At 48.2% G+C, this 18,208-nt stretch overlaps 1 protein-coding gene across 1 annotated transcript in view; it reads left to right on the forward strand.

Annotated features, from left to right (window-relative positions):
* The window catches only part of LOC138492569 (serotransferrin-2-like), a 545,198-nt gene that overhangs the window by 507,376 nt on the left and 19,614 nt on the right, over positions 1-18,208 (forward strand). Inside the window, exons 15-16 of the mRNA XM_069619822.1 lie at positions 14,481-14,665; positions 16,416-16,602. Coding sequence (XP_069475923.1) covers positions 14,481-14,665; positions 16,416-16,602 — 372 coding nt within the window. The remainder of the gene's footprint in view (positions 1-14,480; positions 14,666-16,415; positions 16,603-18,208) is intronic.

Genomic DNA, 18,208 nt, shown 5'->3' on the forward strand with positions numbered 1-18,208 from the left:
GCCACCATAGGAGCCAGGCTAGACTATTGCAACGCCCTCTTAGCTGGCACTTCTACTAAAAATCTAAACAAGCTCCAAACAGTGCAAAACAATGCGTTCCGCGCTGCCCTGCACATCCCCAAATTCGACCATGTGTTGCAGGCCAGAAGAAATGCTCACTGGCTCCCAGTTAAAGAAAGAATTAACTTCAAAGTACTCTCCCTTACACACAAATGCATCAATCACACCGCTCCCTCCTACCTAGCAGAAAACATCATCAGGAAATCTTCCGTTCGTCCTATTAGAACCCCCCATGACAACCAACTCCGAGTTCCCACCATAAGAAGAGCTAAAGTTGGAGGCATTGGCTTCCCACACATTGCACCTAAGCTTTGGAACAACCTCCCGAACTCTCTCAGAGCGGAACCCTCGCTGCTTTCCTTTCGGAAATCCTTCAAAACCATGCTCTTCACATAATCAACTCCCACCTTCCCTTCCGACATTAACAACTCATATCTTAAACGCCCTGATGTCTGCACTTCGTATGTATGTTACAAAAAATATGATACTGTGAATTCTAAATACCTTGTATACTGTAAATCTAAATGCCTTGTAAACGTATATATCTAAAACATGATATCGTAAATCAAAATGCCTGTAAACTAATAACCTTCCTACTGTAACCAGCCAAATGCTTATATGTAACAGCGCCACGATGCCCACGGGCTGAGCGTGCGCTTTAAAAATATGAATAAATAAATAAATAAATATACTCTGATCCATCAGGGAAACTCACCTATCCTTCTCATTTCATCTCTACCCAGCCCATTCATTTACCCATATCCATCATGGCATCTCACCTATCCCTCTTACTTCATCTCTACCCAGCCCATTCATATAACCAGATCCATCATGGCATCTCACCTATCCCTCTCACTTCATCTCTACCCAGCCCATTCATATACACTGATCCATCATGGCATCTCACCAATCCCTCTCACTTCATTTCTACCCAGCCCATTCATATAACCAGATCCATCAGGGGATCTCACCTATCCCTCTCATTTCATCTCCGCCCAGCCCATTCATATAACCAGATCCATCATGGCATCTCACCTATCCCTCTCACTTCATCTCTACCCAGCCCATTCATATACACTGATCCATCATGGCATCTCACCAATCCCTCTCACTTCATTTCTACCCAGCCCATTCATATAACCAGATCCATCAGGGCAACTCACCTATCCCTCTCACTTCATCTCTACCCTGCATATTCATATATCCAGATCCATCAGGGCAACTCACCTATCCCTCTCAATTCATCTATACCCAGCCCATTCATATACCCTGACCCATCAGGGCAACTCACCTATCCCTCACTTCATCTCTATCGAGCCCATTCATATAACCAGATCCATCATGGCATCTCACCTATCCCTCTCACGTCATCTCTACCCTGCCTATTCATACACCCAGATCCAATAGGGCAACTCACCTATCCCTCTCACGTCATCTCTACCCAGCCCATTCATATAAGCAGATCCATCGTACCATATCACCTATCCCTCTTACTTCATCTCTACCCAGCCCATTCATATACACTGATCCATCATGGCATCTCACCTATCCCTCTCACTTCATCTCTACCCAGCCCATTCAAACACACTGATCCATCAAGGCAACTCACCTATCCCTCTCACGTCATCTCTACCCATCCCATTCATATACACTGATCCATCAGGGCAACTCACCTATCACTCTCACGTCATCTCTACCCAGCCCACTCATATAAGCAGATCTATTGTGCCATATCACCGATCCCTCCCACTTCATCTCTGTCCAGCCCATTCAAATACACTGATCCATCAGGGAAATTCACCTATCCCTCTCACTTCATCTCTACCTAGCCTATTCAAATGCACTGATACATCAGTGCAACTCACCTATCCCTCTCAGTTCGTCTCTACCCAGCCCAATCATATACCCAGATACATCATGGCATCTCGCCTATCCCTCTCACTTCATCTCTAACCAGCCCATTCATATACACTGATCCATCAGGGCAAATCACCTATCCCTCTCACTTCATCTCTACCCAGCCCATTCATATAACCAGTTCCATCGTGACATCTCACCTATCCCTCTCACTTCATCTCTACCCAGCCCATTCATATAACCAGATCCATCATGGCATCTCACCTACCCTTCTCACTTCATCTCTTCCCAGCCCATTCATATAATCAGATTCATCAGGGCAACTCACCTATCCCTCTCAATTCATCTATACCCAGCCCATTCATATATCCAGATCCATCAGGGCAACTCACCTATCCCCCTCACTTCATCTCTACCCTGTGTATTCATATACCCAGATCCATCAGGGCAACTCACCTATCCCTCTCACATCATCTCTACCCAGCCCATTCATATAACCAGATCCATCATGGCATCTCACCTATCCCTCTCACGTCATCTCTACCCTGCCTATTCATACACCCAGATCCAACAGGGCAACTCACCTATTCTTCTCACATCATCTCTACCCAGCCCATTCATTATAACCAGATCCATCGTACCATATCACCTATCCCTCACACTTCATCTCTACCCAGCCCATTCATATACACTGAACCATCATGGCATCTCACCTATCCCTCTCACATCATCTCTACCCAGCCCATTCAAATACACTGATCCATCAGGCCAACTCACCTATCCCTCTCACGTCATCTCTACCCATCCCATTCATATACACTGATCCATCAGGGCAACTCACCTATCCCTCTCACTTCATCTCTATCCTGCCTATTCAAATACCCAGATCCAACAGGGCAACTCACCTATCACTCTCACGTCATCTCTACCCAGCCCATTCATATAATCAGATCCATCGTGCCATATAACCTATCCCTCTCACTTCATCTCTACCCAGCCCATTCATTACACTGATCCATCATGGCAACTCACCTATCCCTCCCACTTCATCTCTGTCCAGCCCATTCAAATACACTGATCCAGCAGGGCAACTCACCTAGCCCTCTCACTTCATCTCTACCTAGCCCATTCATATACACTGATACTTCAGTGCAACTCACCTATCCCTCTCAGTTCATCTCTACCCAACCCAATCATATACCCAGATCCATCATGGCATCTCACCTATCCCTCTCACTTCATCTCTAACCAGCCCATTCATATACACTGATCCATCAGGGCAACTCACCTATCCCTCGCACTTAATCTCTACCCAGCCCATTCATATACACTAATCCATCAGGGCAACTCACCTATCCCTCTCACTTCATCTCTAACCAGCCCATTCATATACACTGATCCATCAGGGCAACTCACCTATCCCTCGCACTTAATCTCTACCCAGCCCATTCATATACACTAATCCATCAGGGCAACTCACCTATCCCTCTCATTTCATCTCTGCCCAGCCAATTCATATAACCAGATCCATCATGGCAACTCACCTATCCCTCTCACTTCATCTCTACCCAGCCCATTCATATAACCAGATCCATCATGGCATCTCACCTACCCCTCTCACTTCATCTCTACCCAGCCCATTCATATAACCAGATCCATTAGGGCAACTCACCTATCCCTCCTCTCATTTCTTCTCTACCCAGCCCATTCATATACCCAGATCCTTCAGGGCAACTCAGCTATCCCCCTCACTTCATCTCTACCCTGTGTATTCATATACCCAGATCCATCAGTGCAACTCACCTATCCCTCTCACTTCATCTCTACCCAGCCCATTCATATAACCAGATCCATCATGACATCTCACCTATTGTCAGACCCCTGGTCTGCTCTTCCCTGCAACCCCAACTCTTCTCCCCCTCCTCATCTGAGAGACTGGATTCTGGGCTGGTTGAGATCTGTGGTCGGCGGGCCTGGTAGTCCTTTTTTTTGTGAAGATTGTGTCTACCCCAGGATGAAGCCACAGTGAATGCTTACCCAACAACACACCTGTGACTCCTCTTCCGGGATGGACTTCTGGGGAAAAAGCCTCTCCAAAGCACAAAAAAAACCAATGGACAGCAGGTACAGCGTGGTCAATAGGATTCAAGGACTCGGCACCACAGATGGGTCCGCGGGAAGGTAGGCTCCACAGGCGTGTAATTGAAGCAAAACAGAATCCAATTACCCAGATGGGGCTCCACAGATTAGATATCTGAGAGTCCAAGGAAGGCGGGGAAATGCAATTCCACAAGCAAGAAAAGCTAAGCTGAAACAGGGTCAGCGGGAAACAGCAGAGAGGCAGGAGGAGCGGAAAAGGAGAACCGCGGTAGAGTTGGAAACGGCAAGGAGAAATAGGAGAGGCTAAGGAGCACGGCGCAGTGGCGCGTAGCAAAGGAAAAAGGAGGAGGAAAGAAGCGAAAGAGCACAAGCGTCCCTGCGAGGAAAGCGGGGCACTGTGCGTGAAAGTAGCAGAAAGAAAACTGGTTCCCACAGTGGAACGAAAAGGAAAACATAGCGTAGTGTAACCAAAGGCTGCAGGGAGTAACCGCAACGGTTGCAACGCGCCGAAGCTGGTGAGCGGCGTGACTAAAGAGCTCCAGCGATGGCAGTCAACAAACACTAGACCATGACACACGCTGTACACACAAGGTGGTGGAACAGCTAATGGGCGCCTAGGCGTACCCTGGACCACAAGCGCCACGGAGACAGGCGCATGACAGTATACCCCCTACCAAATCGGGTGCCACTCAATTTCCCCGGATGCGCCCGATGGAACTTCCTAAGCAGATCTAGGGCGGATACATGTGAAGCCGGTTCCCAAGAATCCTCAGATCTAGGGAAACCCTTCCAATGGACCAGATATTACAATCGACCCCGTCTATATCAGGAGTCACATATCTGAGATACCTCATACTCAGAGCAGACACGTGTCCGAAGCGAGTAAGGTTGGTGTCAGTGGTCTTGGTCTGCTGCCTTGAGGAGAGAGGAATGGAACACTGGGTGGACTTGTTGTAGGCTACGGGGCAGTTTCAGTCAGAACGTCACTGGGTTGATCTTGGCTAGAATAGTGTAAGGACCAATGTAGCAGGGAGACAATTTAGAGGGACGCACCCAACGTGGCAAGTACTTAGTAGAGAGCCATATTCTGGAGCCCACCTTCCATTCGGGTACCTCCTGGCCATGTCTGTCGGCCTGGTTCTTATACACTTTCTGGCTGTTTTCTAAGCAAAGCTTGGCTGTTTTGTGTGCTTCTGCCAATCTGGAAAGGGTGTCTTCAATGGCCGGTAGATTGGATCGTATCAATGTCACAGGGAGTATGGTGTGAGGATGCTGTCCGTAGGTGCAGTAGAATGGAGTAAGACCGGTGGCTGTATGATGGGAGTTACTGTAGCTGAATTCGGCGGTGGGCAATAGGGCCACCTAGTTGTCTTGTTCCCGGTTAATGTAGCATCTAAGATACTGCTCCAAAGTGTTGTTCAGTCGTTCAGTTTGCCTGTTGGTTTGCGGGTGGAACCACGATGAAAGGGCCCGTTCGATACCTACATTGGCACACAGCGATTTCCAAAACCTGGAGGTGTATTGGCTTCCCCTGTCAGATGGTATCTTATCCGGCATGCCATGGAGGCGGAACACATCCTTGATAAACACCTGTGCCATACCAGCAGCTGTAGGGAGGCCTGGCAGTGGAGAAAAGTGTGCTAACTTGGATAGGGTATCCACCGTTACCATTATGCAGGTGCAAGATTGAGATTTGGGTAGGTCAACATTGAAGTCCGTTGTGATGTGACTCCAGTGGTAAGTAGGAACGGGTCCTTGTTCTAACAAACCAACAGATCTAGAGGTAACATGCTTGCACCTGGTGCACAGTTTACAGGATTGAACGTGTTTTTTGGCATCCAGCTTTAGGCCAGGCCAGTAAAATGAACTTCTTAGCAAGTCCAAAGTGCCGGCTTGACCTCGATGTCCTGCCGTCTTATGGTCGTGACACCATGCCAATACTTTTTTTCGGAGAGAGTCTGTGGGTACATAGAGACGATGATCTCGAAACAAGAGGCCGTCCCGATTCATAAATGATGTAACGACATCTGGTGGTCCCTTCTTGACCAGAGCCTCCTTAACTTGTTGCAAAAAAGACAAAACATGGGCAATGATCCAGTTCCTGGAGAAGAACCTTTCTGGTTGGAGAGAGGATGGTGACTGAAGACTGTAGGATTGTTTTGCGAGACAGGGCGTCTGCTAGAGTGTTTTGACTGCCGGGGTGTATGTTATCCGAAAGTCGTATTGTGCGAAAAAATGTGCCCATCGAGCAAAGGCGCAAGTTTACGCAGTCCATAGATTGTAGCACCTGGAGGTTCTTATGGTCTGTCCGGATGGTAAACGGATGTATGCCCCCTTGCAACAATTGTCACCACTCTTCGCAGGCCAATTTCATGGCCAAAAGCTCCCTCTCAATCACGGAGTAGTTCAGTTGGCTTTCCGTGAGAGTGCTAGAGAGGTAAGCAATGGGATGTTGTAGCAGAACCGCTCGTATGGCGGCGGCAAAGGCATTCATTTCTAGAATTAACGGTTTCCTTTGGTCAGGATGATGCAGAATGGGAGCACTGCAAAACAACTTCTTGAGGTAGTTGAAGCTTTCATCCACTGGAGCACTCCAGTGAAAGGGCATAGAGGACTTCTTCAGTAGACCTGTTATTGGCAGAAGCACTTTGGAGAACTTGGGTATAAACCGCCTATAAAAATTGGCAAGTCTGAGAAACCTCTGTACTTCTCTAACTGAAGCAGGACTGGTCCGATTGAGTATAGCCTCAATCTTCTTGTTCTCCATCTGTACGCTGTTGTGAGATAATACAAGCCATAGGTAGGGAACTGTGTCTACTCCAAAAACGCATTTCTCTTTCTTGGCTAAGAGATGGTGGGTCTTCAGCCGGTTCAAGACTTCCGTGAGATGGATCTTGTGGTCTTCGAAGTTCCAAGAATATAACAGGATGTCATCCAGATATATTATGACTGAGATGTACATCAGGTCCGAGAAGATGCAGTCCATAAACTGTTGAAAAACGGCTGGGGCATTCACTAAGCCAAACGGCATCACACAATATTCGTACAACCCGAAAGGTGTTCTGAATTCCGTTTTCCACTCATCACCAGAGCAGATCGTCAACAGGTGGTAAGCACTACGAAGGTCAATTTGGATAATAACTTAGTCCCCTGTACCGCCTCGAGGATGTCCGTGATGACTGGCATTTGGTACTGGTCCCTGATGGTAACCTTGTTTAGCCCTCTAAAGTCGATACAGGGCCTGAGATCGAGCAAATCCCTTTTAGGTATAAAGAAAAGGGGAGCTCACACAGGGGATTTAGAGGGTTGTATAAGTCCATTGTACAGGTTGCCGTTGTGGTAGGTTAGTAGGGCTCTCTTCTCGACCTGAGACAAGAGAAACATCCTTCCAAAGGGTACCAAGGCATCGGGTACCAAGTCAATCGATCAGTCTTCGGGTCGATGTGGCAGTAACTCTAATGGTGTCTTGTCAGAGAAAACTGCATCAAACCCTGATAGGTCAAACGGAATGGAATGCACCCCTATGGTCGCATTGGTGATTGACGGAATGGTGTGTACCTTTTGGTATGATATCCCTTGAAGACAGTTCTTGCAGAATGGGGAATCGAATCCTAGTTGATTTGTGGAGCAATCGATCTGGGGTTGTACTTCCGCAACCAGGTGATTCCTAAAATCATTGGAAAGTGTGCTGCTCGGATTATGTCAAATCTGATGTCTTCCGTATGTTGGAATGTTATCTTTAGGTCTTCAGTGGTTTGTGTAATGGGTCCGGAACTAAGAGGACTGTCGGTGACTCTGTCAACCTTTTGATCTTCCTTGCGATTGATTCTGCGTAGATCCACTTTGTCTTCCCAGATCGTATCTCCGAAATTCCCTGCCGCCCCACAATCAAGGAGGGCCAGGGCTTCGATCTTGCATTGGTCCAAGGTAAAAAGGACAGTAATCACCATCAGTCTGGAATCTTCCTGGGTGTTTGCTGGACTGGTCGATAGAGAAACATAGGGACTAGATGAGATTCCTCAGGGCCCGTCTCTCCTAGGCCCGAGGTCTCTCGTTTCCCAGACGTCTTGGTGGGACCTCTGGGAAGTTTCAGAGCAGGTGTTTGTCTGAGCCACAATAGGTGCATAGGCCGTTCTCTCTTCTGCGTTTCCGCTCTTCTGGCATCAAAAACGGACGGGCTCTGCCTATCTGCATTGGCTCATCTCTCCGTGGTGACGAGGAAGCCATAGGAGGAGGATGTTCAGTCATGAGAGAGGGTTCCGGATGCGTCTCCTTTCGTACCTTCTTTCTTGCAGCCTGTATTCAATCTGGAGTGATGCTGATAAGAGATCGGCGAATGTAGGTGGACGAGGAGACCTGGCCAACTCGTCCTTGATCTCCTCTCTTAGTCCGTGTCTAAAAATTACGTACTGTGATTGCTCCGGCCACCCCGTCTCAGTGGCTAACCTCTTGAATATAGAGATGTACGAAAGAACATCTGATTGCCCTTGTCGGACGTCCAAGAGATCCTTGCAGGCTGAATACATGATCTCTGGCCTCTCAAAAGCTTGCATCAGTTGTGTGATGAAAGCCCAGAAGTCTTGTAACACCGGGCTAGGGTTGGTGACCAGAGGGGTAGCCCAGGCCACAGCGTTTCCCGTCATGTTGGATATGACAAACCCTACTTGGGCATGGTCAGTGGTGTAGGTATTGGCTCGGAAGGTGAAATGAATCCTGCAAGTATCCAGGAATTCCTTCAGCATTTTTGGTGTTCCATCCAGTGTGTATGATGTTCCCCCCACCCCCCTTGGTCTCCCGTAGTGTGTATGATGTGCCCCCCCAACCCCCTTGGTCTCCCATAGCGTGTATGATGTGCCCCCAACCCCCTTGGTCACCTGTATGTTGTCGGATGTGCCCCCCACCCCCCTTGGTTGCTTGTATGCCGTGTGATGTTCCCCCTACCCCCTTAGTCGCCCGGATGCTGTGTGATGTGCCCCCCTACCCACTTAGTCGCCTGTATGTTGTACGAGGTGCCCCCGCACCCTCTTCTCGCCCGTATGCCGTGTGATGTGCCCCCCCAACCCCCTAGTCGCCTGTATGTTGTATGATGTGCCCCTCCACCCCCTTGGTCGCCCGTAGGTTGTATGATGTACCCCCCCACCCCCTTGGTCTCCCGTATGCCGTGTGATGTGCCCCCCCACCCCCTTGGTCACCCATAGTGTGTATGAAGTGCCCCCACCCCCCTAGTCACCTGTATGTTGTATGATGTGCCCCTCCACCCCCTTGGTCGCCCGTATGTTGTATGATGTGCCCCCCCACCCCCCGGTCACTCTCATGCCATGTGATGTGCCCCCCACCCCCTTAGTTGCCCATCGTGTGTATGAAGTGCCCCCACCCCCCTTGGTCGCCCATAGTATGTATGTGCCCCCCACCCCCTTTGGTCTCCCGTAGTGTGTATGATGTGCCCCCCCACCCCCTTAGTCGGTATCCAGTTACATTTTCAAAAACACATTTTCGAAATGCCATTTTGCGAAACAAAAATGCAGAAAAAAAAATTCAGAATGTTTTTTTAATTTTATATGTTTTATTTTTGTTTTGTTAGTTAAAAAAAAAGTGTCAATAAAAGAAAACAGGGGTTTGGGGGGATACCCCCCATTTAAAAAAAAAAATTCAAAAAAACATTCAAAAAATGTTTTTACGGCATTTTGGTGTCAAAAAATGGCATTTAGAAAATGTGACGTTTGAAAATGTCACTATAATCCGCGAGAAACAACCATCTCCTCAAGGCTCAGACTCGTCCATTTGAAGATCCTACACTGCACCTATTACCCAAGGGTGGCCCTCTATCGTTGGGGCAAGGCCTCGGACGCAAGATGACTACGCTGCAAGCGAGAGGAAGGTAAGTTTTTTCATATCCTGTGGGAATGCAGTAATATTCAGCACCTCTGGCAGAAATGCTGTGACAAACTATCTAGCGTTATGGGTAAGCCAATACCGAGATGCCCCAAACAACTTCTCCTGGGGATCTCCAGTGAAACAGACTTATCCCGTTATGAGAAACTGCTCTGGTCAACCGCGATGGCGGTTCTCAGGCGGAACATTGCACAACTGTGGGGCTCAGAACGTACAACTAGTTATGACCAGTGGGTCACGGACGTGGACATATGTGCAGTGATGGAGCATCGGGTGTACAAAGCGAGAGGCTGCCCGCAAAAAGCAGGGAAAATATGGGGAAGGTGGCGACCCCGTAACCGTGGAGACTGAGTGACGCCCAGCACAAGTGGGCGCATTGAATCTGTTACGAACAATCTATGCCATGCGGTCATCCTATGTTAAATTTGTCGGTCTGTCTGACCGCGGTCCCTGAAGCTGTTTTTATAGATGTTATCGGTTGTATTGTGTTGATTGATTTTCTCTGTCCATCCCATTATCTTCCCCAGAAGTTGTTGATTTGATTTGTTTTCGGCCATTGCTTCCTCTCCTCCCTCCCCTCCCCTTCCCCCTTTCCTTTCCCGTCCTCCCCCTCTCCCCATCCCCCTCGGACATCCCTTCCCTGTACCGCAGAGAGTTGAATGTAATGTTGTCTTAATTTGAAAATCAATTAAAAAAAATGTGATCAAAAAAAGAAAATGTCACTATAAACCCCCTTAGTCACCTGTATGTTGTATGATGTGCCCCCCAACCCCTTGGTCGCCCTTATGCCGTGTGATGTGCCCCCCACCCCCTTGGTCGCCCATAGTGTGTATGATGTGCCCCCCACCCCCTTGGTCGCACGTAGTGTGTATGTGCCCCCCACCGCCCCTTGGTCTCCCGTAGTGTGTATGATGCATGATGTGCCCACCCACCCCCTTGGTAGCCCATATGCTGTTTGATGTGCCCCCCTCGGTCGCCCGTATGTTGTATGCCGTGTGATGTGCCCCCCCAGCCCCTTGGTAGCCCGTATGCCATCTGATGTGCCCCCCTTAGTCACCTGTATGTTGTATGATGTACTCCCCCACCCCCCTTGGTCGCCCGTATGCCGTGTGATGTGCCCCCCACACCCATGGTTGCCCATAGTGTGTATGATGTGCCCGCCCACTCCCTTGGTCGCCCGTAGTGTGTATGTGCCCCCCCTCCCCCCTTGGTGTCCCGTATGCCGTGTGATGTGCTCCCCCACCCCCTTAGTCGCCTGTATGTTGTATGATGTGCCCCCCCACTCCCTAGATCGCCCGTATGCTGTGTGATGTGCTCCCCCACCCCCTTAGTCGCCTGTATGTTGTATGATGTGCCCCCCCACTCCCTAGATCGCCCGTATGCTGTGTGATGTTTCCCCCCACCCCCCGTGCTCACCCGTATGCTGTTTGATGTGCCCCCCCACCCCCTCATGCTTACGCCACTGGACTTTACCTTATGCAGGGCAAATGTCGTCTCCCTCCACCTGGGCTAGGCTGCTTATCCTTGCCACCTACACTGACTCTCTGCATTAACTGCTACCGCCACGCCTCAAGACAGGGCCGACATCTCAGGCCTATGCCACCAGATTTGACATTATGCATTGTACGCTACCGCTGGCCTCAACATGGGGTTAGGCTGTTTTGTCCTTGCCAACTACACTGACTCTTTGCATTATCTGTTGCTGCCACCCTTCAAGATGGGGCTGACCATCATGTTTATGCCACCAGTTTTGACTCAATGTACTATTTGTTGTTGCCACCCTGCTAGACTGGTTTAGGCTACATGCATGTATGTCTTCTCCTCACAAGCACTTATGTAACTAAAGTAAGCTTTCTTGACAGCACCACAATGCCCAAGGGCAGTTGTGCGCTCTACAAATGCAAATAAATAAATAGATTAAAAAATCGTATTTGCCCGTAGGTAGGGCCATGGGTGGTAGGCTAGCGTGTCTGGGGTCCCATGTTGTTACCATCTGTCGTAACATGGTGTTTTCCGTCTTGAGGTTCTGTACCTCCGCTGATAGATTCTGAACGTCAGCAACCAGTTATTGTAATTGCTCCTCTGTTGCCATTTTAGGCATTTGGCATTGCAAACTGTCAGACCCCCTGGTCTGCTTTTCCATGGAATCTGAACTCTTCTCCTCCTCCTCACCTAAGAGACTGGATTCTGGGCTGGTTGAGATCTGTGGTCGGCGGGCCCGGTAGTCCTTTTTTTTGTGAAGATAGTGTCTACCCTGGGAGGAAGCCACAGTGAATGCTTACCCAACAGCATACCTGTGACACCTCTTCCGGGATGGACTTCTGGGGAAAAAGCCTCTACAAGGCACAAAAAAACCCAATGGACAGCAGGTACAGCGTGGTCAATAGGATTCCAGGACTCGGCACCTCCAGACAGGGTCCGCGGGAAGGTAGGCTCCACTGGCATGTACTCGAAGCAAAACCTAATCCAATTACCCAGATGGGGCTCAACAGATTAGAGATCTGAGAGTCCAAGGAAGGCGGGGAAACGCAATTCCACAAGCAAGAAAAGCTACGTTGAAACAGGGTCAGCGGGAAACAGCGGAGAGGCAGGAGAAGCGGAAAAGGAGAACCAAGGTAGAGTCGGAAACAGCAAGGAGGCAAGGAGGAATAGGAGAGGCTAAGGAGCACGGCCCAGTGGCGAGTAGCACAGGATTAAAGGAGGAGGAAAGAAGCGAAAGAGCATGAGCGCCCCTGCCAGGAAAGTGGGGCGCTGTGCGAGAAAGTAGCAGAAAGAAAACTGGTTCCCACAGTGGAACCAAAAGAAAAACTTAGCGTAGTGTAGCCAAAGGCTGCATGGAGTAACCACAACGGTTGCAACGCGCCATAGCTGGTGAGAGGCGTGGCTAAATAGCTCCAGCAATGGCGGGTCAACAAACACTAGACCATGACATACGTTGCATACACAATGTGGTGGAACAGCTAATGGCCGCCTAGGCGTACCCTGGACCACAGGCGACATGGAGACAGGCGCATGACATCTATCCCTCTCACTTCATCTCTACCCAGCCCATTCATATAACCAGATCCATTATGACAGCTGACCTATCCCTCTCACTTCCTCTCTACCCAGCCCATTCATATAACCAGATCCATCATGGCATCTAACCTATCCCTCTCACTTCATCTCTACCCAGCCCATTCATATAACCAGATCCATCATGGCAACTCACCTACCCCTCTCACTTCATCTCTACCCAGCCTATTCATATACCCAGATCCATCATGGCATCTCACCTATCCCCATCACGTCATCTCTACCCAGCTCATTCATATAGACTGATCCATCAGGGCAACTCACCTATGCCTCTCACTTCATCTCTACCCAGCCTATTCATATACCCAGATCCATCATGACACCTCACCTATCCCTCTCACTTCATCTCTACCCAGCCCATTCATATACCCATATCCATCATGACATCTCACCTATCCCTCTCACTTCATCTCTACCCAGCCCATTCATATACTCTGATCCGTCAGAGCAACTCACCTATCCCTCTCCCTTCATCTCTACCCAGCCCATTCATATATCCATATCCATCATGACATCTCACCTATCCCTCTCACTTCATCTCTACTCAGCCTATTCATATACCCAGATCCATCATGACATCTGACCTATCCCTCTCACTTCCTCTCTACCCAGCCCATTCATATAACCAGATCCATCATGGCATCTAACCTATCCCTCTCACTTCATCTCTACGCAGCCCATTCATATAACCAGATCCATCATGGCATCTCACCTATCCCCATCACTTCATCTCTACCCAGCCCATTCATATACACTGATCCATAAGGGCAACTCACCTATCCCTCTCACTTCATCTCTACACAGCCCATTCATATACACTGATCCATCAGGGCAACTCACCTATCCCTCTCACTTCATCTCTACCCAGCCTATTCATATACACTGATCCATCAGGGCAACTCACCTATCACTCTCACTTCATCTCTACCCAGCCTATTCATATTCCCATATCCATCAGGACATCTCACTTATCCCTCTCCCTTCATCTCTACCCAGCCCATTCATATACACTAATCCATCAGGGCAACTCACCTATCCCTCTCACTTCATCTCTACCCAGCCTATTCATATACCCAGATCCATCATGGCATCTCACCTATCCCTATAACTTCATCTCTACCCAGCCCATCCATATGCACTGATCCATCAGGGCAACTCACCTATCATGCTCAAAAAATGTAACTAACTTGATATCAATGCAGACCTCTACACCCAGTGTGCCTTTCTGTTTATTTTTCCTGCTTGTAGTCTGTTCTGTTTATGGCTGTGTTTATTGTGTTTATCACGTAACGTGATTTACTTCTACTGTCAATACATGTTTATATAGCGTATTCGTGGCTAGTGTCCCACGTACAAAGTCATCTGTTCATTGTTCATGCAGAGATCAACACTCCCTATGTTACTGTACCTGGTGATCAACAGGAGCCCACCATGCAACCCAGTTGTGCGGTAACAGACTTTTTGTTATCCCCTTATAACCACACATTTCTTTGTAGGCTTAGGGAGATCTGGATGGTTAAGTGGAGAGAGCATCTCAGATTTTGAGCTCTTGTGCCTGGATGGAAGCCGTTCCCCGATCATGGACTGGATGGATTGCAACCTGGGACCAGTGCCTCCAAGCATGGTCATGACGCGACCAGTGAGCACAATGAAAATCAATGATTTCCTGATGAAATCTCAGGTGAGCATGGGGACAAACAACGTACAATACAGGGGAGGCCTTGTGCAACCTGGTGTGGTTATCCCGCACAACGCAGCATTTGACAATGGCCTTAACATTACAAATAACAGGGTTGATGGGCAGTCCCCTTTCCCCCTTAGAGTGCCACAATGGGCCACTATGTATATGGAGCATCAGTTCCATCAGAGCCCCACCCACATTGCTAGGGGGTGCAGAGAGAGGAAGTGGTAGGATCAAGAGATGGGAAGGAGCAAAAGAGGACAGTGGCAGTGGAGGCAGCAAGAGAGAGCCCAGTGACATAATTGTGATGAAGGGGAGGAAAGAAGGAGCACACAAAATGGTGGTGCTGTGGTTAACAAGGAGGGAGCATGACAGGAGAAAACATGATGACATAACAGTTACAGGGTGGAAGAGGGAGCAATGTGAGAGATTACTGGGGAAGAGGGAACAGGTTCAGGCGGTACTGCTGTGGGTGGAGACAGCATGATGAGATTATAGTTTGGGGCGAAGGAGGACGCAGAGAGGCTGGTGCGTGGAGAAGGGATCAGAAGGGAAACGTTATTTACCTGTGACAGCATGTGTGCAGCATTTGGGAGAGCTCAGAAAAAGCATCTTGTTTTTCTCAAAGTCAAAAATGTGATTGTTGACCAGCAGAGTGTCTAGAGTATCTGCTGTGCTGTTGCTTCACTTGCTAGTGCTAGGGGAGGACGAAGCCTAGAAAGGTGGCACTGCTGGACGCTGCAGGGCCAGAGCTAGTGGATATTGCTTGGTTGAGGAGGGACTATATTGAGATGAACGCACAGGCAAAGGGGGCACTAGAGTAATTAGAAAGTACTGGGGGTAGCAGGAAGGAAAAGTGTGGGAGGAAATTACTGGGAGTGGAGGGGGCAGAGTGGGATGATATTGCTTGTGATGAGGGAGAAGAGTGGGATGATGTTGCTTGGAGAGGAGGGAGCAGAGTAGGATGATATTGCTTGGTGATAAGGGAGCAAAGTGGGATGATATTGTTTGTAATGAGGGAGCAGAGTGGGAGGATATTGCTAGTGATGAGGGTGCAGAGTGGGATGATATTGCTTGGAAAGAAGGGAGCAGAGTGGGATGATATTGCTTGTGATGAGGGAGCAGAGTGGGATGATATTGCTTGGAGCGGAGGGAGCAGAGTGGGATGATTTTGCTTAGTGATGAGGGAGCAGAGTGTGCTGAGAGTACTGAAAGAAGAGAGAGCAGAGTAAGATGATTTTTTTGGATGAAGCACAGAGCAAGTGAATAGTGTGGGGTAGGAGGGAGTAGAGTGAGATGATAGTAATGGGACAAGATGGGGTTAAAATGTGATGAAAGCGCTGGGGCGGGGGGAGGAGTAAAGAGAGATGATGGTGATGGTGGGTGCAGGAGGAGAAAGTAAGGTAATAAACAGCTATCTCACAGACACACCTGTGTGGTAGAATAGATTAGAGCCACTAACGGAAGCGCTCAAGGTTCTCTTGAAGGTGGAAGAAGGTAGTATGGAAGACAGATTATCGATGGACCTTCCTGCTACTCCACGGAAAAGAGTTTGCTACAATACTCTAATGCTGCGTTCCCTCTAGTTTGCTTTTTCTGTGACCTAAACAACACTGTTAGGGCTAACTGAAAGGACACCTAAGTGTGAGCCGCTGTGCGGCATAGCCTGTGCTGTCCTCAGCGACTTCTTACTCTTTCGCAGTCTTCATTTGAAATGCATTCTTTGAAAATATCTTCTCATTTTTTGCAGGAGGCCCTGGTTTTCAATCCTGACTCAAAGTTCCAACTCTTCCAATCCCAGACGTATGGAGAGGGTGATCTTCTTTTCAAGGATGCCACGCAATGCCTCATGCACACCAGTCACCTTAGCTACCATGCAATCCTAGGCAAACCGTTCCTAAGACTGGCGGAATCTGTGTTCAACTGCACTCACTCAGGTACCCAGTGATCAGTCCTGTTAGAGGGGAAAATATCCTGGCAAGAATGACAGGGGCTCAGTAAGTGCAGGCTTCTGCAAGTCATGCTAGGGTTCGTTAGAGTACTACAGGAGACTATGACAGAGATGTTGAGCACTTTCACAGCCATTTTGCCTATTGAAATCTCCATGGTGATACTCTAGAGTAGTGGTTGCAATAGTGATAAGCTCATTGTCTAGCAAACTGATATTGTCGATGTGCTGAGGGCATGTCTAGATATCGACTGACTTGGCATGGCAACTCGCGTCTCGTGAGCGGACTTCCGAGGTGTTGTACTTTTAAAACTATGCAGGGCTATGAGCACTATCCGTAAATCATGGACCTTCACTTCATCCCAGAATCATGCCAATGGCATGGAAGAACCAGGTTCTTACAGCTAGTGGGCTCGAATTACAGGTGGTGTGATTTGCTTAGCATTATTGGCCTCTGTAAGCAACTCATGGTGGCAACAGTAAGGACAAACACAAGTGATCATAGTTGAAGGGTGTTCCCTCTTCTGAACAACTGCATAAGCTGCACCCAGATCTATAAACATTCCTCTGATTACCACATTGCATGCATCCCATAATCCCATAATACTACCCATTCCACACCTATATAATTCTCCTGAAAGTTTTACTGTATTGTTAATTTTACATTCTTAGTTACCCCTGGGTCTTGGAGCAAGGAGTGCTGTAATTTCGACCTGTTGTGCCAGGTGGAGTAGGGGTTGCTAACAGCAAATTCTGCGGTCAATGTGGCATGGTCTGATAATACCTTCTGGGTAATCTCAGAGTTGATCAACCCTTTCATGAGACCTTGAAAGGGTCGGATGAAATCTATTTTCAGATCAAGCAGCTATCCCTTTACCTATATATATGGACTGGGATCAACCTATGAGATACGGAACGTTGTTCATATGGGATAAATCAAAACATCAATTATTGAATAAATTTCATTGGAAAATTAATCTCTCAATTTTGTAACTGTAACAGTCCATCTTTGGGCGTGTGGAGGGAAGTCAGGAAATTACCCTTCTGGTGGGATAGAAGAAATCAGTCAGTGCAGGTTCAGACAGAGATTTAAAGGGCCAGGATGTGTATGCGCATTGGAGGCATCTAGGCTGAAAAATGGTGGCTTTCGGAGTGGGAGGGGGATTTGTCAGGAAATTAAAAATCCTTATTTGGTAGTCGCTCATAGCCCTACCTGCTCACCTCCTTGCATTGACCATGCTCAGGAGAACACAATTCCATAGGAGCCTTTAGATGGCCTAATATCAGAGGCCACTATTTCGTATACATATTTTACGCTGACACACAATAGAGAAATGAGACCTTCCTAAGAACTGTAGCCCAGTTGGCTCAGAGGCATTCATTGACCTCAAAGAATAGTCAGATCATGATAGTGTAGAAAGGTGTGCGATGTAGCAGGTATGGATTAGAAAGTACTTATTTCCTTCTATCTAGATTAAAGTGTAGAACAAGGTTGCTTCAAATATGCATGCGCCAAAAACAATTTCAAATACCACATTTAGAAGGTCCGGTGCATTCCAATTTTGTATTATTGTATGGTTATTTGTGTTGATTGC

Source organism: Ambystoma mexicanum, chromosome 10 (genome assembly GCF_040938575.1).
Source record: "Ambystoma mexicanum isolate Mex_15411 chromosome 10, UKY_AmexF1_1, whole genome shotgun sequence".
Classification (NCBI taxonomy): domain Eukaryota; kingdom Metazoa; phylum Chordata; class Amphibia; order Caudata; family Ambystomatidae; genus Ambystoma; species Ambystoma mexicanum.